The 19827-nt window shown below is 50.6% G+C and overlaps 1 protein-coding gene across 1 annotated transcript in view; it reads left to right on the top strand.

Annotated features, from left to right (window-relative positions):
• LOC148218216 (uncharacterized) overlaps nucleotides 1-19827 on the top strand; it is a 112200-nt gene that overhangs the window by 64539 nt on the left and 27834 nt on the right. Inside the window, exon 3 of the mRNA XM_088157925.1 lies at nucleotides 5303-5712. Within this exon, the coding sequence (XP_088014051.1) occupies nucleotides 5303-5712 (410 nt within the window). The remainder of the gene's footprint in view (nucleotides 1-5302; nucleotides 5713-19827) is intronic.

Raw genomic sequence — 19827 nt, 5'->3', positions numbered from 1 at the left:
AATCCACATTCCCTTTCAATCCATCCTTACCAATTCTCCTCTAGATACCTCCACAAAATTCTACACAAATGAATTTTCTCTGTTCCATAATGTAGCCATATAAGTCCCCTTGCCAACTTATACTCTGGCCACACAAAATAACAATATTTTACCATCATTTCCATAGTTATGTCTGGGTGAATATACAATCTCTCCCAAGACCTCAGCATTCACCCCAAGGGACTCTCCGGGGGTATTATGGGATCGTCATCCCTTTTGCCGGGGCCCCTTCACGGCTTCACTTTTCCAACCCTCTCTGGGTGCCCCGTTTTACCTGTGCTACCCTCCATGGGTGCCCTCCCAGGTTTGCTCCCCGAAGATCCCATTTTACTCACCGGTGAGATTTTCAGTGGTCCTTTCCTGCGGACTCTTCACGGACCCCCCTGGTCCGCCACTCGTCTGTCTCCTGGACAGTCTCGGGAACCCAATGGATCGCCCGGTACCGGCCGGCACCAAGGGGAGCTGATCACCCAAACTGGGTGAGGCGCCTTCAGCTCCACTCGCCGCCCCGGACGGTGGAAAGATCCTGGACGAGCCCCCAAAATTGTCAGGAAAATTAATCCACAAACACCAGAGGTTTATGTCCAAAAAGGAGACAGAGGAGTCCTTTTTGCTTTATTCGAATAAAGGGAGAGGCCATGGGACATTCCCCTGGGATCTCTAAAATTTTTGGAGGACGCAGCCTCCTTTTTATCCTATTTTCCCGGCCGCATTTCCCTCTCTCTTTCCCCATTGGCTGAGGTACTTGAGAGGCACAGACTTCCCGGAACGCCTGATACCTGAAATTCCCCTCTAATGTATAACCCTCCCTTTTCATTTTTATTTTTTATATCATTCATAGTTTCCCCCCCCCGTTGCTTCTTTCATCTTTTGATATCCAATTTCATTTATCAGCAGCCCTACAGTGTGTTTGTAAAGGCAAATATCTTTTTCCATTCATCAATCAGTGGAATCCATCCCATTGTTTCTTTTATCTCTCAGTGCTAGCCTTATCTACAGGCAGATCCAGAGCTCATTTGTAAAGACAAATTCAACATTCCTCTCAGCCCAGAGGAGAATCTAGCACAAAATATTCTCCCTGTGTACTGCACGACAAAAAATATTCAGGGGAAAATACTGTGGCAGCTGAGACTTGTGGAACTCCCAGAATACTGAGCCTGCACAGGAGGCAAACAGCCCTGGCAGTGCCTGAGGGGACTTCTCCTCACAGACTCCTCTCAAAGTGTGTCACTTCAGCACGGGAAGGCTTTCAAACCTTTGCCTTTCCTTCCTCCTGTGATAAAATTTAAGGCTCCTCCTGAGAAAATACTGACCTACAAATAGTTCTCCATTCCTCAACAAAGCTACTCAGGTGCTCAACTTAAGAAAGAGCAAAACAAAAGGTATTCAGTAATTTCCCATCAAGGCCTATTTGCAGAGAAACCCCATCATATGGGACCGAATATTTATTAACACCAGTTCACTCAAAAGAAACCCAACTCTGTATTAAGCAGCGTTTTAAACGAACTTGAATTCTTTTTCCTCACATATCAACTGGACTGGTTTGTTCCTTTTTTGTCCTAGAGAGAATATTAGAACGATTTGCTCTTGACAGGACTCCTTGGGTGGCCCCCAGGCCTGGCTCCTCACCACGTCTTACCTGGGCTGTTAACGCAGCCTGTCAGCACCACCTGACTTTGGCAGCCTGTTCAGGCCTCGGGCACGGCTGGTGCCACGGTCCCCTCTGGTGCCACGGTCCCCTCTGGCTCCTGGCGTGTCCCTGCTGCTGGAGGAGCCCTGCTCGTGCCGTGCCTGCGTTCAATAACCCCGGTCCTGCTCCCCAGGCAAAGAGAGACCAAAATCAGTGCTTTGGGCAGCTCGTTTGAACGAGTTGAACACTTACTCATCTCTAACACAGACCTCTTAACACCCACACACCAACACCTGGAAGTCACCTCATCTACAGAGGTGAGGAAGCCTGAGCGAACAGAAGGTCGACGTTCAAGCACATTTGTGGGACACATATTGAGAATGTAAGAAAATTACAGCGTGAATAATATTCCAGGCTGGAGCTTTTCAGCTCTGTTCCCAGCCGATAAGCTGGTCCAGCTCAAGGCTAGGGAGAATTTCTCCCAGGCTGATAATTTGGTCAAAATAAAAAGGAATTAGTAACAAAGATAGAACAGCTGTTGTGATGTGTGACCAGGCCCTGGCAATGGGGTGTCTTCTCTCTGAACCAATCACCTTTTCTCTACTCTGGGAATTACGAGTCATGCTATAAACCAAGTGTATTTCTGAATAAACTTGTCTCTTTTTTCCTGTCATGAAAGATGACCATGTAGCTGTGCATCTTATTTCCGCCGCACTTAAAGGGTTAAAACCCGATTCCACGGCTACACACATTGGGTTTTTAATTTAGTGGAAGCGCTCACTCGTTCACAAGCCTTACTTGTCAAACTGGATTATGCGATGCAATTGTCTTGCTTGTGTTAGAGAGAAACCAGGGAGAAATTAGCTAAGAAATAAGAACCACACTTGGGGCTCGGGCTTGGCAGACAAAGGGAGCAGGGCGGCACCTGCCCGCTTTGCCCGAGTCCCTGCTCCTGCCGGACAAAGGCGGACGCGGCTCCTTGCGGGGCGAGCCGGGCGCTCCGTGCCGGGGCCGGGGCCGAGCGCTCGGGCGGGCGGCGCTCAGGATGCTCGGGCAGCGCCGCGGGCCGGGCGGGCGCGATGGAGCCGCCTGAGGGCTGGGACCCCTCCGGGCGGCCGGCCCGGCGCACGCAGTGGCTGCTCAGCGCCCTCGCCCACCGCTACGGGCTGGAGCGCGGCGTGGAGAACGAGATGGTCGTGCTGGCCAGCGGCCCGGAGCAGTCCCTGCAGGAGATCTTCCAGCAGCGGGACTGCGCCGGGCCGGGCCGCATCCCCGGCGAGGAGTCCCGCACGCTGTGCCGGGCGCTGGCGCCGGAGGAGGCGGCGGAGCCCGAGGAGTGCGCGGGGCTGTGGGACGGGCTCTGGGCCGAGCTCACCTTCCGCCAGCTCCACGCGCGGCTCTGCGGCCGCTTCAGCACCCGCGCGGGGCCGCGGCTGCCGCTGGGCCGGGAGGGCGAGCACATCGAGAGCCACATCCGCCCGCGCAGCCCCCGCCGAGCCCGAGCGGCGGCCGCCGGGGCCCTGCTCCCGAGAGCGCTGCGAGGAGATGGTGGCGCTGGAGCGGGCCGAGGAGCGCATGGCCGAGCTGCAGCAGGAGAAGGGCAGCCTGCGGCAGCTGCTGGAGGACGTGCGGGCCGCCCTGCAGAGCAGCGATGCGCGGTGCCCGGCGCTGCGGCTGAGTCCGGGCCGCCTTCTGCACCGCGCTCCCGGCGGCGGCTCGGGTGGCCCCGAGCGCTTCAGGAGAGATGCTGCTCTCGGAAAATCAGTGTTTAGAACCCCTCCACCTCCGGACTGAGACCGAAGTTGCTCGTTCATCCTCGGCATTAACTTTCCCGCAAAGTTTAGTTACAAGGGAGGCTTTTAGGAGAAATGTATGGCATCGGTGTGCCATTAAATATGTTTGTGATGAGCACTGTTCAAAGTGTCGGGGAATTCAGCTTAACAAACCCACGTGTACAATGCTGCTGCTGCTTCTCCTGCACGTGCAGCCAGGATGTGCTGATAGCAGATGCTGGGTATGCACTGCTGCAGGTTTTTTCCTGAAGTAAGAAAGACCTTTGGGATTCTTCCCTGCACAAGCACATGCAGTGCCTCAGTCATAAGTGCCTCAGAAATATCAGAAGTGTGTCTTCTTCAGAGTGTGGTCACAAGGGCTCAGAGTTGGAGCCAGTTCTGTGGGCAGGCTGATGAATAGTCTGGGGCTCCTCTGCAGAGCCCCATTCATTCTGGGGCTGCTTTCTGCTGGTTCTGCTGGACTGGCTCGAGTGAAACACACACCCAATTAACAGCAGTTAAATTACTCTGGCATGAAACAGTGGGGAACAGGCAGAGCAGTGAAGGGCAGCATGGACCAGTTGTTCTGGCAGGTCTGACGAGGTCTGGTTTGATACAGCACTCACAGAACTCTGCTCCACCTGTGACACTTCCACTTGCAGTAGATGACTGTTCCTCTTCACAATATCCAGCAAGGCAGGTCAAAGACACTTTTACCATTTTCATCTTCAAAAGGGAGAGGAAATCAGCAGCAAACATGAAGTAACCGGTCAGAGGTCCAGGGAATAAACAAAAGAACAAAGAGTAGTGGAAAAAAACAGGTGGAACAGTGATCCTTATCTCTGTGGGAGATATCCTCTGCTAATGGGCCATCTGTTAAAACCAGGTGGGGCAGTGTTCTTTATCTTTTCCACAACCCATCCTTCCTCCAGGAAGATATCTTCTGTTAATGGGCCATTGAGTGCCACTGCATGACTGATAAAATTCCATCATCCCATTGGGAGATGCTCCAGCCAGGGGGAGGAGCCAAGCCTTTCCTACCTAGATAAAATCTGAGATTTGGAGCACCAAGGCATCCCTTACCCACTGGATTCCAGAGGACAAGAGCTACCAGACCTTTCTACAGCATCACTACTACAACAAGACCACTTCATCGGGACTGCTACCACCACCCTAACTAGCGGGGTGTCAGGTTGTATTCTGATTCTGTCAGTTGTTTTCTTTTGTACTATTGCATGTATTTTATTTCTCTTCTCTTTTTCCCTCTAAAATTGTATTTCAGATTTGGAGTCTCTCACTGGTTTTGCTTTCAAACCAGAACAGTTTTGGAGGGGATTTTGGCTGAAGCTTGATATTTGGGGAGTTTTTGATCCGTGTGTTAAAGTTTGGAGGATTTTGGGTGGGAGTCTTGGTGTTTGGGAGGTTATTACAGACACAAGATGCTCAGTGACTTCCAGAGATGAACTTGGGCAAGGAGGAACACCCAGTTTATGGAGCTCTCTTCTTGTTATTTCCCCCGAAACCAGGATTTTTCATTCCTCAGGTGTGCGGGGATGGAGGAGGCAGAAAAGCCCCAGAGATCTCTCTTGAGGAGGGGCTGCAAACCCAGCCCAGGGAGCTGCGAGGAGGAAAGACCCTCCCTGAGCCGGGAAGGCGGCCGGAGATCCAGGCAGAGCTCAGAGCTGGTGGAGAAGCCTCCTGGAGGGGAGAAGCCCCACAAGTGCTTGCAATGTGAGAAGAGTTTCAGGTGGAGCTCTGATCTGATCCAGCACCAGAGGATGCACACTGTGGCGAAGCCGTACGAGTGTGGGGAATGTGGGAAGAGCTTCAGAGACAGGTCCCGTCTTATCCGGCACCAGAGGATCCACACTGGGGAAAAGCCCTACGAGTGTGGGAAATGTGGGAAGGGCTTCACAAGGATCTCTCACCTGATGTGGCACCAGGTGATCCACACAGGGGAACGGCCCTACACCTGCTTGGAATGTGGGATGAGCTTTGGCTGGAGCTCTGCCCTGAGAAAACACCAGCGCATCCACACCGGGGAGAGGCCCTACGAGTGTCCCAAGTGTGGGAAGAGGTTTCAGACCAGCTCCAATCTCCTCCTACACGAGCGGATTCACACAGAGGAGAGGCCCTTCCACTGCCCCGACTGCGGGAAGGGATTCAATCTCAACTCCACCCTCATCAAGCACCGGCGCATCCACACTGGGGAGAGGCCCTACGAGTGTCCTGAGTGTGGGAAGAGCTTCTCACAGAGCTCTAACTTGACCCGACACCAACGGAGTCACCACTAATGGAAGCCCTGTGAGTGCCCCGAATGTGGGAAGAGCTTCGTGCTCTGCTCCAGCTCCATCCCCCATGGGAGGATCGGTGTTGGATGATCCCCAGTGACCCCCGTTGGGCAGAACCCTGGTGATCCGTGGTCCTGGTGATCCCCATTGGGTGGGGGAAGAGGTTGGAGATATTCCTTTCCCTTCTCCTTGTGCTGCTGTGATTTGATTGTAATAAATTCCGTTGCTGTGCCCAGGCTGGGTCTGTTGTTCCCATGCAGGTGCTCGGGGTGGGATCTCTCCCATTGCTTCTCTCAACTCCCAGGCTTCTCATCAGCCAATCAGAGAAAGCGCCAAAATAATTGAGCCAATCAGAGCGCGCGGCGCTGATGACTCCTCAGGCAGTCCCAGAGCGCCCAGAGCTCCTCACCTGGACTCCACCCGCGCCCCGCCCCCAGCGCCCCCCGCCAGGAGAATTTGGGGAGGGGGAGGTGTCAGACCCTGCCCGGCGCTGGCCATGGGGCGTGTGGGGCAGCTGGGGCCCTACTGGTGCCACTGGGAGCCCCCCGGGCTGGGGGCACGGAGCTCTCGGGTGAGCGGGAGGGGCGGGAAGGTGTCCCGATCCACTGTTAGTAGAGGGGGGAGTCGTGATGCTTCATTTTGATCTCAGAGGTACAAAAGACAAGAACAGAAGGACAAATCAGGTTGCTCTAAAAAAATTGCACTTTATTGAGGGCGAACTACTCAGTTTTGTGATAGAATGAGAGTTAAAGAGAGAGAGACAGAAAGGGGTGAATCATGGTTTTAAAAAGTTAAGATTTTTGCTAAGGGTAAAAGTGGTTTCCATGACCAAGATGTAAGTTAGGTAGGTAAATGCTAAGTTAATAATTACTAGATGCTTAGGCTAGAGCTAATTGGTATAATTATCTGCTATTATGAATTTATGTATTGAAAAAGGTAAAATAATAAACCGTTAGTCACAAAGGACAAGGCCTTGGATTGTTCCAGGAGGTCACAGAGACCTGATGAAGACTTTCCTGAGTTCATCCATCAAGACCACTGACCCATTTCGAGAGCACCGACCCAATTCAAGAGAAGAACTGCGCACGCGTGAAGGACGAATGGGCTCATTTTAATATGGGATGGGGATGGGAGGTGCTGGGGTTATGCACATGTATTGTATGTAAGATCTTGGGCAATAAATAGAGGGCAAAGAACCTTGTTCGGGGCGGTCACGCCTTTGGGAGGTGACTCCCGTGCCGGTGAATAAACACACCACTTTGTAACTTTAATTAGTTACAGCGCCTTTGTCCGTGATTATTCCGGTTTTTAACGATTCAGGGGGACAAACTGCGGTCACGTGGGGACACTGCAGGGACATCGTAGTGACCCAAAACAGGACAGGCAACCTCAGGGTGGCCCTGATGTCCCCAAGGCAAGGACACCAAGGTTCCCAGTGTCCCTCGGGGTGACAGTGGCACTTCTATGTCCCCACCCTGTCCCTACCCCTGCCCCACTGCCACGTCCTGGGCCGCCTCCAGCTTTCATGTCACCTTCTTGTGTCCCTCCAGCATTGTCCCCAAGGCCACCATGATGTCCCCGAGGGCCTGGGCAGCTCTGGGAATCTCCTGTCGCCATGTCCCCCATGTTTCACCACCATGTCTCAGTTAACAGCATCCACCAAGGTCCCCAGGTGCCATGTCACCGTGTCCAGCCGCCCCTGGACATCCGCAGTGACTTTGCTGGTGGCCGCGGTGGCCTCGGCACTGGCCCTGGCGGTCGCCACCCCCTGGGCACAGTCCCGCAGGCACTGGGCCATGGCCCGGTGCTCACGGGCACTGCTGGCCAGGTGTCACCACGATGTCACTGAGGCCTGCAGGGTCACCTGGCAGGACACGGACACCGTGCCCAGGGCCAGCAGCAGGTGACCGTCCTCGGCCAACCCCAGCGCAGCGCGCACCGAGTCCCCGGACACTGCGGGGACATGGGGACACCGCACAGGTGGCACCGGGGACACAGCAGCAGGGCAACCAGCACAGTGGCACTTGAGCAGTGGCACCGAGGACACCCTAGAGCCACCAGCCCAATGTCCCCAGGGCTGCCCCAGTGTCACCATCCCAGTGCCACCCATTCAGTCTCAGTGTCACCAGCCCAGTGTCCCCAGTTCAATCCCATTGTCCCCAGTTCAACCCCAGCACCACCAGAGCTGCCCCAGTGTCCCCAGTCCTGTTCCAGTGTCACCAGCCCAGTGTCACCAAGCCAGTGCCACCAAGCCACTCCCATCCCAGTGTCCCCAGGCCTGTCCCAGTGTCACCAGCTCAGTGTTCCCAGTTCCTTCCCAGTGCTTCCAGTGCCAGCCCAGTGTCACTGCCCCATTGCCACCATACCAATTTCACCATCCTAGTGTCCTCCATGCCAGCCCAGTGCCACCAGACCAATGTCACCAATCCAGTTCCCTCCCAGTGCTCCCAGTCCTGTTCCAGTGTCCCCCATCCTGTTCCAGTGTTCTTGTCCCAGTGCTCCCAGTTGTGTCCCAGTGCCACCAGCTCCCTCTCAGTATCACCATCCCAGTGCTCCCAGTCCCATCCCAGTGCTACCCCCCCATTGTCACCATACCAGTGTCACCAACCCAGTGCTACCAGTTCTGTCTGTCACCACCCAAGTGCCACCAGCCTGGTATCACTAACCCAGTTCCAGCCCAGTGTCCCCAGTCCTATCGCAGTGCCACTAGTCCTGTCCCAGTACCACATCCCCAGTGTCCCCATACCAATGTCATCACCAGCCCAGTGTCCCCAGTGCCATCCCAGTGTCCCCCAGCCTGTCCCAGTGTTCTTGTCCCAGTTGTCCCAGTTGTGTCCCCGTGCCAGCCCAGTGCCACCCCATCACTGACCCGTACCAGTGTCCCCAGCCCAGTGCCACCCCGTCATTGACCCATACCAGTGTCCCCAGCCCAGTGCCACCGGTCCTGTCCCAGTGCCACTAGCCCAGTGGTCCCAGTGCCAGCCCAGTGCTCCCAGTGCCAGCTCAGGGTCACCAACCCAGTGTGGCCAGTTCCATCCCAGTGCCACCAGTTCTGTCCCAGTGTCACTAATCCAGTGTCACTGGTCCTGTCCCAGTGTCCCCAGTGCCATCTCAGCATCACCAGTGCCACCCATGGCACCACCCCAGTGTCCCCAGTTCAGTCTCAGTGTCCTCAGTCCTGTCCCAGTGTCACCAGCCCAGTGCTCCCAGTTGTATCCCAGTGCCCCCAGTTCCATCCCAGTTCCATCCCAGTGTCACCAACTCATTGTCCCCAAAACAATGTCACCATCTCAATGTCACCAAACCAGTTCCTTCCCAGTGCTCCCAGTGCCAGCCCAGTGTCCCCATCCTGGGACAGAGGAAGGTCTCTACTGGTCCATACTGGTCTGTACAGGTCTGTACTGGTCCATACTGGTCTCTACTGGTTTATACTCACACAGAGCACCATCAGCCCCACGGCCAGCCCATGCCCAGCCTGGAGCCCAGCTCACCTAAACTGGTCTGCACTGGTTTGTACTGCTCTATACTGGTTTATTCTGGTCCATACTGGTTTATAGTGGTCTATACAGGATTTTACTGGTTTATACTGGTTTATACTGGTCCATACTGGTTTTTACTCACACACGGCACTGCACAGCACCATCAGACCCATGGCCAGCCTGTGCCCAGCCTGTAGCCATCTCTGGCACTGCCGTGCCTGTTCCTCCTCCCACTCCAGCGTCATCACTGCTGCCTCAGCCAGGACCCCTTGGAGAGGAATGTTGAATTTGTCTTTACAAATGAGCTCTGGATCTGCCTGTAGATAAGGCTAGCACTGAGAGATAAAAGAAATTATGGGATGGATTCCACTGATTGATGAATGGAAAGAGATATTTGCCTTTACAAACAAACTGTAGGGCTGCTGATAAATCAAATTGGATATTGAAAGATGAAAGAAGCAACGGGGGGGGGGGGCAAACTATGAATTCTATAAGAATTAAAAATTAAAAGGGAGGGTTATACATTAAAGGGGAATTTCAGGTATCAGGCGTTCCGGGAAGTCTGTGCCTCTCAAGTACCTCAGCCAATGGGGAAAGAGAGAGGGAAATGCGGCCGGGAATATAGGATAAAAAGGAGGCTGCGTCCTCCAAAAATTGGAGAGATCCCAGGGGAATGTCCCATGGCCTCTCCCTTTATTCGAATAAAGCAAAAAGGACTCCTCTGTCTCCTTTTTGGACATAAACCTCTGGTGTTTGTGGATTAATTTTCCTGACAATTTTGGGGGCTCGTCCGGGATCTTTCCACCGTCCGGGGCAGCGAGTGGAGCTGAAGGCACCTCACCCAGTTCGGGTGATCAGCTCCCCTCGGTGCCGGCCGGTACCGGGCGACTGATTGGGTTCCCGAGACTGTCCAGGAGACAGACGAGTGGCGGACCAGGGGGGTCCGTGAAGAGTCCGCAGGGAAGGACCACTGAAAATCTCACCGGTGAGTAAAATGGGATCTTTGGGGAGCAACCCTGGGAGGGCACCCATGGAGGGTAGCACAGGTAAAACGGGGCACCCAGAGAGGGTTGGAAAGGTGAAGCCGCGAAGGGGCCCCGGCAAAAGGGATGACGATCCCATAATACCCCCGGAGAGTCCCTTGGGGAGAATGCTGAGGTCTTGGGAGAGATTGTATATTCACCCAGACATAACTATGGAAATGATGGTAAAATATTTTTATTTTGTGTGGCCAGAGTATAAGTTGGCAAGGGGACTTATATGGCCACCTTATGGAACAGATAAAATTAATTTGTGTCTAATTTTGTGCAGGCATTTAAGGAAATTTATATGTTAAGGAAAAAAAAAAGAAAAAGGAGAAGAGGAAAGTGGTGAGGATTGGGATGTTTTTCAGCACCTTCCCCCGTCTTGTCCTCCAGTGTTGCCAGCTTATCCAGGGCCAGCTGCAGGTCGTCTGTATCCTCAACTTCCAGAGCAAAGGGATCAGGAGAATGTTATTCCTACAGCCCCACCTGAGAAGGATAAGGGGGAGGGGAGCAGCATGTCGTATCACCCCCCAGAACTAGAAGAGGAACTCAGTTTAGGGCATCAGAAGCCCCCCAAGAGACAGGGGTACACCAGATGCCACTCTGTCAAGTTCCTTTGGGGGGTCAAGGGGGAGGATTTGGGTTTGTAATTGTACCACTCACTACCCAGGATATAAGAGGGTTGAAAAAAGAATTACCCCCATATTTGGATGATCCCATAGGGGTGGGGGAAAAGATAGAGAAATATTTGGGAAATGCGGATTATCGTGAAAGGATTGGGATTTTCTTTTGGGAATTTTGTTTGGGTCATCAGAGAAACGAATGATTTTGCAGAAAGCTCGGCAGCTGTGGGAAGATGAACACCCACAAGCAGCAGGGGGGGGCTGGACCCAATGCACCTACGGTGGGTGATGCCATCCCCCAGGCAGACCCCCAGTGGGACCCAAATAACCAGGCCAGTCTGGCTCACCGTGATTGCCGTGCTTATTTGATCAGGGCAATCAAGTCAGCGGCTCCCAGAACTAACAACATAGCTAAGGCTCTGTCGTTGGAACAGGAGAAACAGGAAAGCCCTCATTGGTTGGAGAGGATTAGGGATGCCTTGAGGAAGCACGGGGGGATGGATCCTGAAGGGCCAGCCTTCAACACATTGCTTAAGGTGCAATTTGTTACTAAAGCCTGGCCTGATATAAGGAAAGGAGTACAAAAAGATGAAAAGTGCAAAATAAGCCTCTAGAGGAATTGGTTAGAAAAACACAGCAGATATATGTAAGAAGGGATGAGGAAAAGGCAGAAGCTAAAGCAAGGATGATGGCAGAGTTTGTGCAGCCCCAGAGGAATAAACCGCAGGGTCCAAGGGGTCCCCAGGGACAGAGGGGACGGGGTCGGCCACAAGGAAGGGGCAGAGGGATTCCCTCCTCGGCAGGGGACAGCCGACCCAAACAGCGGCTGGGGAAGAACCAGTGTGCTGTCTGCAGGGCAGAAGGGCATTGGAAAAATGAGTGTCCGCAAAAACAACTGGACCCTCAGGAGGAGGAAGTCCAGAGGATAATGGAAATGGATTGTTAGGGGTGTCAGGGGCTCCTATTATACCAAAGACCCACCACTCAGGAGCCCTTGATAACTTTTAAGATGGGTCCGGATCGAGAGGAGGTGTGTTTTCTGGTAGACACGGGGGCCTCTCCATCCACCTTAAATTTTATACCTAAGGGGGGGAAATTGTCAGAAAGATCCTTGGTTATTCAAGGAGTAAGCGGGAAGGATGAGCGAGTGCATTTTATTCAACCGCTGTTAATAGATGTGGGGGACAGATTTGAAGTGCATTGTCAGGAAAATTAATCCACAAACACCAGAGGTTTATGTCCAAAAAGGAGACAGAGGAGTCCTTTTTGCTTTATTCGAATAAAGGGAGAGGCCATGGGACATTCCCCTGGGATCTCTCAAATTTTCGGAGGACGCAGCCTCCTTTTTATCCTATTTTCCCGGCCGCATTTCCCTCTCTCTTTCCCCATTGGCTTAGGTACTTGAGAGGCACAGACTTCCCGGAACGCCTGATACCTGAAATTCCCCTCTAATGTATAACCCTCCCTTTTAATTTTTAATTCTTATAGAATTCATAGTTTTCCCCCCGTTGCTTCTTTCATCTTTCGATATCCAATTTCATTTATCAGCAGCCCTACAGTTTGTTTGTAAAGGCAAATATCTCTTTCCATTCATCAATCAGTGGAATCCATCCCATTGTTTCTTTTATCTCTCGGTGCTAGCCTTATCTATAGGCTGATCCACAACTCATTTGTAAAGACAAATTTAACATTCCTCTCAATCCCTCCTCTTTTATTTGTTTAATAATTGTCTTTACAAACTTTAGCTATCATTGACTTAATTTCTTGTTCCTGAGTTCTTTTTGGTTTTGTAATTATTTGGAGTGACATCAATTTCTATCCTTTTGTAACCATTTCTGGATTAGTAGGCGTGGCTATTACCTGCATCCCTTTGATCACATGTTGAATAAGTTGTACTAAGCAAGGGATCGTGCATGGTAAAAAGATTAGAGTTGCTACAGCACATAAGAGGAAAAAAGTAATTGTTTAACCTATAGTCCACCAGGTAGCCAAGAAAACATGTCCCATTCCCATAAAGGTTTTTGCTACTTTTTTTCCTAAGGTCAAAACAATTATTTTCCCATTTTTGGCTCCAACCTAACTGATAATATAAAGGTAACATTATTAAGAGAAACATTCTGATTGTGTAATCTAATTTCCTAACTTAATTTTTAGTTTCACGTTGTCTTTCACACCACTTGTGGCGAGTGAAGGCACAGAAACAGCTTAACATAAAGAAAACAATGACAGCAAGGGTTGGCCCCCAGTGCCTGGAGATCTGAGAGGAGGGATGCCCACACAGACTATTTCAGCAGGCACTCTGTGGGTGGGCACACGAGGCTTCCCCCGATGTCGACGCACTGGCTGCTGCTCCAGTCCCCTCCTGCCGAGTGTCAGTCGCGGCTTCCCGTCCTTCTCCTCCAGCTGAGATGTCCAAATCTCTGGGGCTGCAGAGACTTTGACCCGAGTGTGATGGGTCCAGCCGTGTTTAGCTGTCTTGACGGCTATTCCTGTGGTCAGTAACACCTGGAAAGGTCCACGCCACTTCGCCACCAGTGGTGCTTCTTCCCACTCCTTAACTAGGACCCAGTCTCCCGGTTGGATGTTGTGAACAGCAAAGTCCAAAGGTAGGGTCTGTGCCAGCTGAGCTTCCTGTCAAAGAGATTTCACAAGAGACAGTATCCGAGCCATATATTGTTTTAAATACACATCACTTATCTTTATCCCCCCACTCGGCTGAGAATTACAAGGGTAAGGAATTCCAAAGATCAATTCAAAGGGAGATAATTGAATATCTTCCCTGGGTCTGGCTCTTATCCTTGCTAAAGCCGGGGGCAGGAGCCGTACCTACGGCATCTTAGTTTCTATTACCAGCTTCAGGAGATGTTTCTTTATTTCTCCATTCATCCTCTTAACCTGGCCCGAACTTTGTGGGTGCCAGGGGGTATGGAGGTTCCACCGTATTCCTAAAGCAGTCATAACTCCTTGAAGAATTTTTCCTGTAAAATGAGTTTCCCTATCTGAATCTATCGCTTCCACCATCCCTTATCTTGGAATTTTTTTTGTCCCAAAAATATTTTAACAACTGATCCTGTAGTTGCTGACACAGTTGGAAATGCTTCTGGCCACCCGGTTAATTGACATACTATTACCAGAAGATATTTAAATCTTGCCACTCGAGGCATTTCAGTAAAATCCACCCGGCATCTCTGGAAGGGACGTACTGCCCAACGCCTCCCTCCCCTGGCCAGTTTCTTTGTAACTTTGTTGTTGGTTTTAGCACAAGTCAAACAGCCTTCAGTGGCTCGCTTTGCCAGGCTAAAGAGACCAACAGCAGCGTTCATTTTGAGGAAGGCTTCTGCCAGTCCTCGGGAGCCCAAATGACTCCCTTCATGAAGTTGTTTTAACAATTGTAAGGCTAGAGCTTTTGGTATCCACTGCTTACCATCCCTTGTAAACCAATTATTTTCTCTTTTCTCTGCCCCACTTTTTTTAATTATCTCAAGTTCCTCTGGTGGAAAAGAGAGTTTCTCTGGCAGCGGTGCAGTTACTGGGAGCAAAGGCAGGATCTTAGAGACTTCTGGCAACAATGCAGCTTTGAGAGCTTCTTCATCAGCCAGTCGGTTTCCTATTGCCTTCTCTGACCATCCTGCCTGATGCCCCTTAATGTGGATTATCGCCACCTTTTTTGGGTAAATTCACTGCCTCCAATAGGCGAGAGATTAAGTTCTCGTGAGCTAATGTCTTTCCTCTGCAGCTTAATAAACCTCTTTCTTCCCATAGTTTTCTAAATGCATGTATTACCCCATATGCATATTTAGAATCAGTAAATATATTTACTGTCTTGTCCTGGTATAATTCACAGGCTCTCACAAGCGTGTACAGCTCTGCTGTCTGAGCTGACCAGGTGTGTGGTAACCTCCCCCCTTCCCTTAATTGCTTCCCATTCACGATAGAGTATCCTGTAAATCGTTTCCCTTCTACCACCTTGGAGGACCCATCAATGAACACATTCTCTCCCTCAGGCCAGGGAATATCCCGTAGATCTTCCCTAGCCCGTGTCTGGAGGTCTATAACCTGGATACAATCATGGATTTCTTTCTGGCCCCCCTTTTCTCCAGGGCCATTTAAATAAGAGGCTGGATTAAAAATTTCCCCACCTTTAAATTCTAAATCCTCCTGTTCCATTAAACAAGATCCATACTGTAATAATCGAGCACTCGTCATCCACTTAGAGGCTCTCTCAGTTAACAAAGCTTTAATCTGATGTGGGACTTTAACAATGAGATGCCCTCCCCTTGTCAGCTTTCGGGCCTCAGCCACCATCAGAGCTGTGGCTGCACAGTTCTGCAGACAATGGGGCCGCCTCTGGCACCGGGTCTAACAGCTTAGAAAAACAGGCACCAGGCCTCCGTGTTCCCCCATGCTCTTGGACCAAAATTCCTTTAGCATGTCCCTGTTTGACATCCACATATAGCTGAAATTCTTTTTCTGCGTCTGGAAGAGCCAAGACTGGGGCCTTAACCAATTTGTCTTTTAATTTCTTAAAGCTTTTTTTCTCCTTCTGGTGTCCATACTACAACATTAGGACTGTTTTGAGTTAAAAAGTTATATAAAGGTCTGGCCACCACAGAAAAATCCTCGATCCATGCTCTGCAGTACCCCACCAACCCTAAAAACCGCTGTAACTCCTTTTCAGTCTGGGGTAATGGTACCTGTAAAATCCCTTGTATCCTTTCTGGATCAATACACCGTAACCCTTCAGACAGAATGTGTCCCAAATATTTGACCTTCTTTTCTACTAACTGTGCTTTCTTTTTGGATACTCTAAGTCCCTTTTTTGCAAGAAAATTAAGCAGCTTTACAGTAGCCTCTTCAACCACCTTTTCCTGTTCCCCTGATAAGAGCAAATCATCTACATACTGCAACAACTTGACTCCTAAGGGTGGAGTAAACTCTCTTAATATTTTCTGCAAAGCTTGCCCAAACAGAACTGGTGACTCTGTATATCCTTGAGGGAGTACTGTCCATGTCAATTGTTGTTTTATCATTTTCCCTCCTTCCTCCTGTTCCCACTCAAAAGCAAAATACTGTTTACTATCTTCTGTGATTGGACACCCCCAGAAAGCATCCTTCAAATCCAGTACAGAATAATACTGATGTGAAGAAGGGATTTGATTTAGGATTGTGTATGGATCTGGAACCGTGGGATGCCTTGGTTTGACAATCTCATTTATTATTCTTAAATCCTGCACCATTCTGTAGGTTCCATCTGGTTTCTTAACCGGCAGGATAGGAGTGTTATAGGGAGACATACACGGCTCTAAAAGACCTGCTTTTAGCAGGGACTCAATAACAGGCTGTAACCCCTTCTTTCCCTCCCTTGAAAGAGGGTATTGCTTTTTAGACACCACTTGTCCTGGTTGCTTCAAAGTAATTTGGAGAGGCTCTATGTCCAGCTTCCCATATTTCCCTGGAGCTGCCCATACTTCCGGATTTATTTTAGCATAAGCCTTTTCAGACATTTTACACAAAGATATCACAGTTTCGGACTCCCTGTCACTTCGTACAATACTAATTTGCATTCCCATTCTAGCCATCAAATCTCTTCCCAGTAAATTACAATCACAATTAGGAACAAACAAGAATTCATGCAGTTCAAATCTGTCCCCCACATCTATTAACAGCGGTTGAATAAAATGCACTCGCTCATCCTTCCCGCTTACTCCTTGAATAACCAAGGATCTTTTTGACAATTTCCCCCCCTTAGGTATAAAATTTAAGGTGGACCGAGACGCCCCCGTGTCTACCAAAAAAACACACCTCCTCTCGATCCGGACCCATCTTAAAAGTTATCAAGGGCTCCTGAGTGGTGGGTCTTTGGTATAATAGGAGCCCCTGACACCCCTAACAATCCATTTCTATTATTCTCTGGACTTCCTCCTCCTGAGGGTCCAGTTGTTTTTGCGGACACTCGTTTTTCCAATGCCCTTCTGCCCTGCAGACAGCACACTGGTTCTTCCCCAGCCGCTGTTTGGGTCGGCTGTCCCCTGCCGAGGAGGGAATCCCTCTGCCCCTTCCTTGTGGCCGACCCCGTCCCCTCTGTCCCTGGGGACCCCTTGGACCCTGTGGTTTATTCCTTCGGGGCTGCAAAAACTCTGCCATCATCCTTGCTTTAGCTTCTGCCTTTTACTCATCCCTTCTTACACATATCTGCTGTGTTTTTCTAACCAATTCCTCTAGAGACTTATTTTGCCACTCTTCATCTTTCTGTACTCTTTCCTGTATATCAGGCCAGGCCTTAGTAACAAATTGTACCTTAAGCAATGTGTTGAAGGCTGGCCCTTCAGGATCCATCCCCCCGTGCTTCCTCAAGGCATCCCTAATCCTCTCCAACCAATGAGGGCTTTCCTGTTTCTCCTGTTCTAACGACAGAGCCTTAGCTATGTTGTTCGTTCTGGGAGCCGCTGACTTGATTGCCCTGATCAAATAAGCACGGCAATCACGGTGAGCCAGACTGGCCTGGTTATTTGGGTCCCACTGGGGGTCTGCCTGGGGGATGGCATCACCCACCGTAGGTGCATTGGGTCCAGCCCCCCCTGCTGCTTGTGGGTGTTCATCCTCCCACAGCTGCCGAGCTTTCTGCAAAATCATTTGTTTCTCTGATGACCCAAACAAAATTCCCAAAAGAAAATCCCAATCCTTCCATGTATAATCCGTATTTCCCAAATATTCCTCTATCTTTTCCCCCACCCCTATGGGATCATCCAAATATGGGGGTAATTCTTTTTTCAACCCTCTTATATCCTGGGTAGTGAGTGGTACAATTACAAACCCAAATCCTCCCCCTTGACCCCCCAAAGGAACTTGACAGAGTGGCATCTGGTGTACCCCTGTCTCTTGGGGGGCTTCTGATGCCCTAAACTGAGTTCCTCTTCCAGTTCTGGGGGGTGATACAACATGCTGCTCCCCTCCCCCTACACCATTATCCTTCTCAGGTGGGGCTGTAGGAATAACATTTTCCTGATCCCCTTGCTCTGAAAGTTGAGGATACAGAAGACCTGGGTCAGCTGGCAACACTGGAGGACAAGACGGGGGAAGGTGCTGAAAAACATCCCAATCCTCACCACTTTCCTCTTCCTCCTCTTTTTCCTCTTCTCCTTTTTTTTCTTAACACATAAATTTCTCTTGTTTCTTGTCTGACCCATATTAATCCACATTCCCTTTCAATCCATCCTTTCCAATTCTCCTCTAGATACCTCCACAAAATTCGACACAAATGAATTTTATCTGTTCCATAAGGTGGCCATATAAGTCCCCTTGCCAGCTTATACTCTGGCCACACAAAATAACAATATTTTACCATCATTTCCATAGTTACTTCTGGGTGAATATACAATCTCTCCCAAGACCTCAGCATTCTCCCCAAGGGACTCTCCGGGGGTATTATGGGATCGTCATCCCTTTTGCCGGGGCCCCTTCGCGGCTTCACTTTTCCAACCCTCTCTGGGTGCCCCGTTTTACCTGTGCTACCCTCCATGGGTGCCCTCCCAGGGTTGCTCCCCGAAGATCCCATTTTACTCACCGGTGAGATTTTCAGTGGTCCTTCCCTGCGGACTCTTCACGGACCCCCCTGGTCCGCCACTCGTCTGTCTCCTGGACAGTCTCGGGAACCCAATGGATCGCCCGGTACCGGCCGGCACCAAGGGGAGCTGATCACCCAAACTGGGTGAGGCGCCTTCAGCTCCACTCGCTGCCCCGGACGGTGGAAAGATCCCGGACGAGTCCCCAAAATTGTCAGGAAAATTAATCCACAAACACCAGAGGTTTATGTCCAAAAAGGAGACAGAGGAGTCCTTTTTGCTTTATTCGAATAAAGGGAGAGGCCATGGGACATTCCCCTGGGATCTCTCAAATATTTGGAGGACGCAGCCTCCTTTTTATCCTATTTTCCCGGCCGCATTTCCCTCTCTCTTTCCCCATTGGCTGAGATACTTGAGAGGCACAGACTTCCCGGAACGCCTGATACCTGAAATTCCCCTCTAATGTATAACCCTCCCTTTTAATTTTTATTTTTTATATCATTCATAGTTTCCCCCCCCCCGTTGCTTCTTTCATCTTTCAATATCCAATTTCATTTATCAGCAGCCCTACAGTTTGTTTGTAAAGGCAAATATCTCTTTCCATTCATCAATCAGTGGAATCCATCCCATTGTTTCTTTTATCTCTCAGTGCTAGCCTTATCTACAGGCAGATCCAGAGCTCATTTGTAAAGACAAATTCAACATTCCTCTCAGCCCAGAGGAGAATATAGCACAAAATATTCTCCCTGTGTACTGCACGACAAAAAATATTCAGGGGAAAATACAGTGGCAGCTGAGACTTGTGGAACTCCCAGAATACTGATCCTGCAGAGGAGGCAAACAGCCCTGGCAGTGCCTGAGGTGACTTCTCCTCACAGACTCCTCTCAAAGTGTGTCACTTCAGCACGGGAAGGCTTTCAAACCTTTGCCTTTCCTTCCTCCTGTGATAAAATTTAAGGCTCCTCCTGAGAAAATACTGACCTACAAATAGTTCTCCATTCCTCAACAAAGCTACTCAGGTGCTCAACTTAAGAAAGAGCAAAAAAAAAGGTATTCAGTAATTTCCCATCAAGGCCTATTTGCAGGGAAACCCCATCATATGGGACCGAATATTTATTAACACCAGTTCACTCAAAAGAAACCCAACCCTGTATTAAGCAGCGTTTTAAACGAACTTGAATTCTTTTTCCTCCGGCTCGGAGGCGGCCCCAGCGCAGGTGGGAGCCGCGCTCGGTTGTGCGGGGGCTCGGGGCTCGCTGCGGGCCGAGGGGGCGGCAGGGGGCTCTGGCGGGTTGGTTGTGCCGGTGCCGGCCCGTGTTGGCGCTGGGCTGAGGGCGCTGCGGGAGCGGCTGCCCGCGGTCTCCTTCCCGCTGGGGCCTCGGCAGGAGCCGGTGCCGGAGCAGCGC

Source organism: Sturnus vulgaris, unplaced genomic scaffold (genome assembly GCF_052056855.1).
Source record: "Sturnus vulgaris isolate bStuVul1 unplaced genomic scaffold, bStuVul1.hap1 Scaffold_194, whole genome shotgun sequence".
NCBI lineage: Eukaryota > Metazoa > Chordata > Aves > Passeriformes > Sturnidae > Sturnus > Sturnus vulgaris.
Note: the sequence above shows the minus strand (reverse complement) of the source record. Positions and strands in the feature narration are given on the sequence as shown.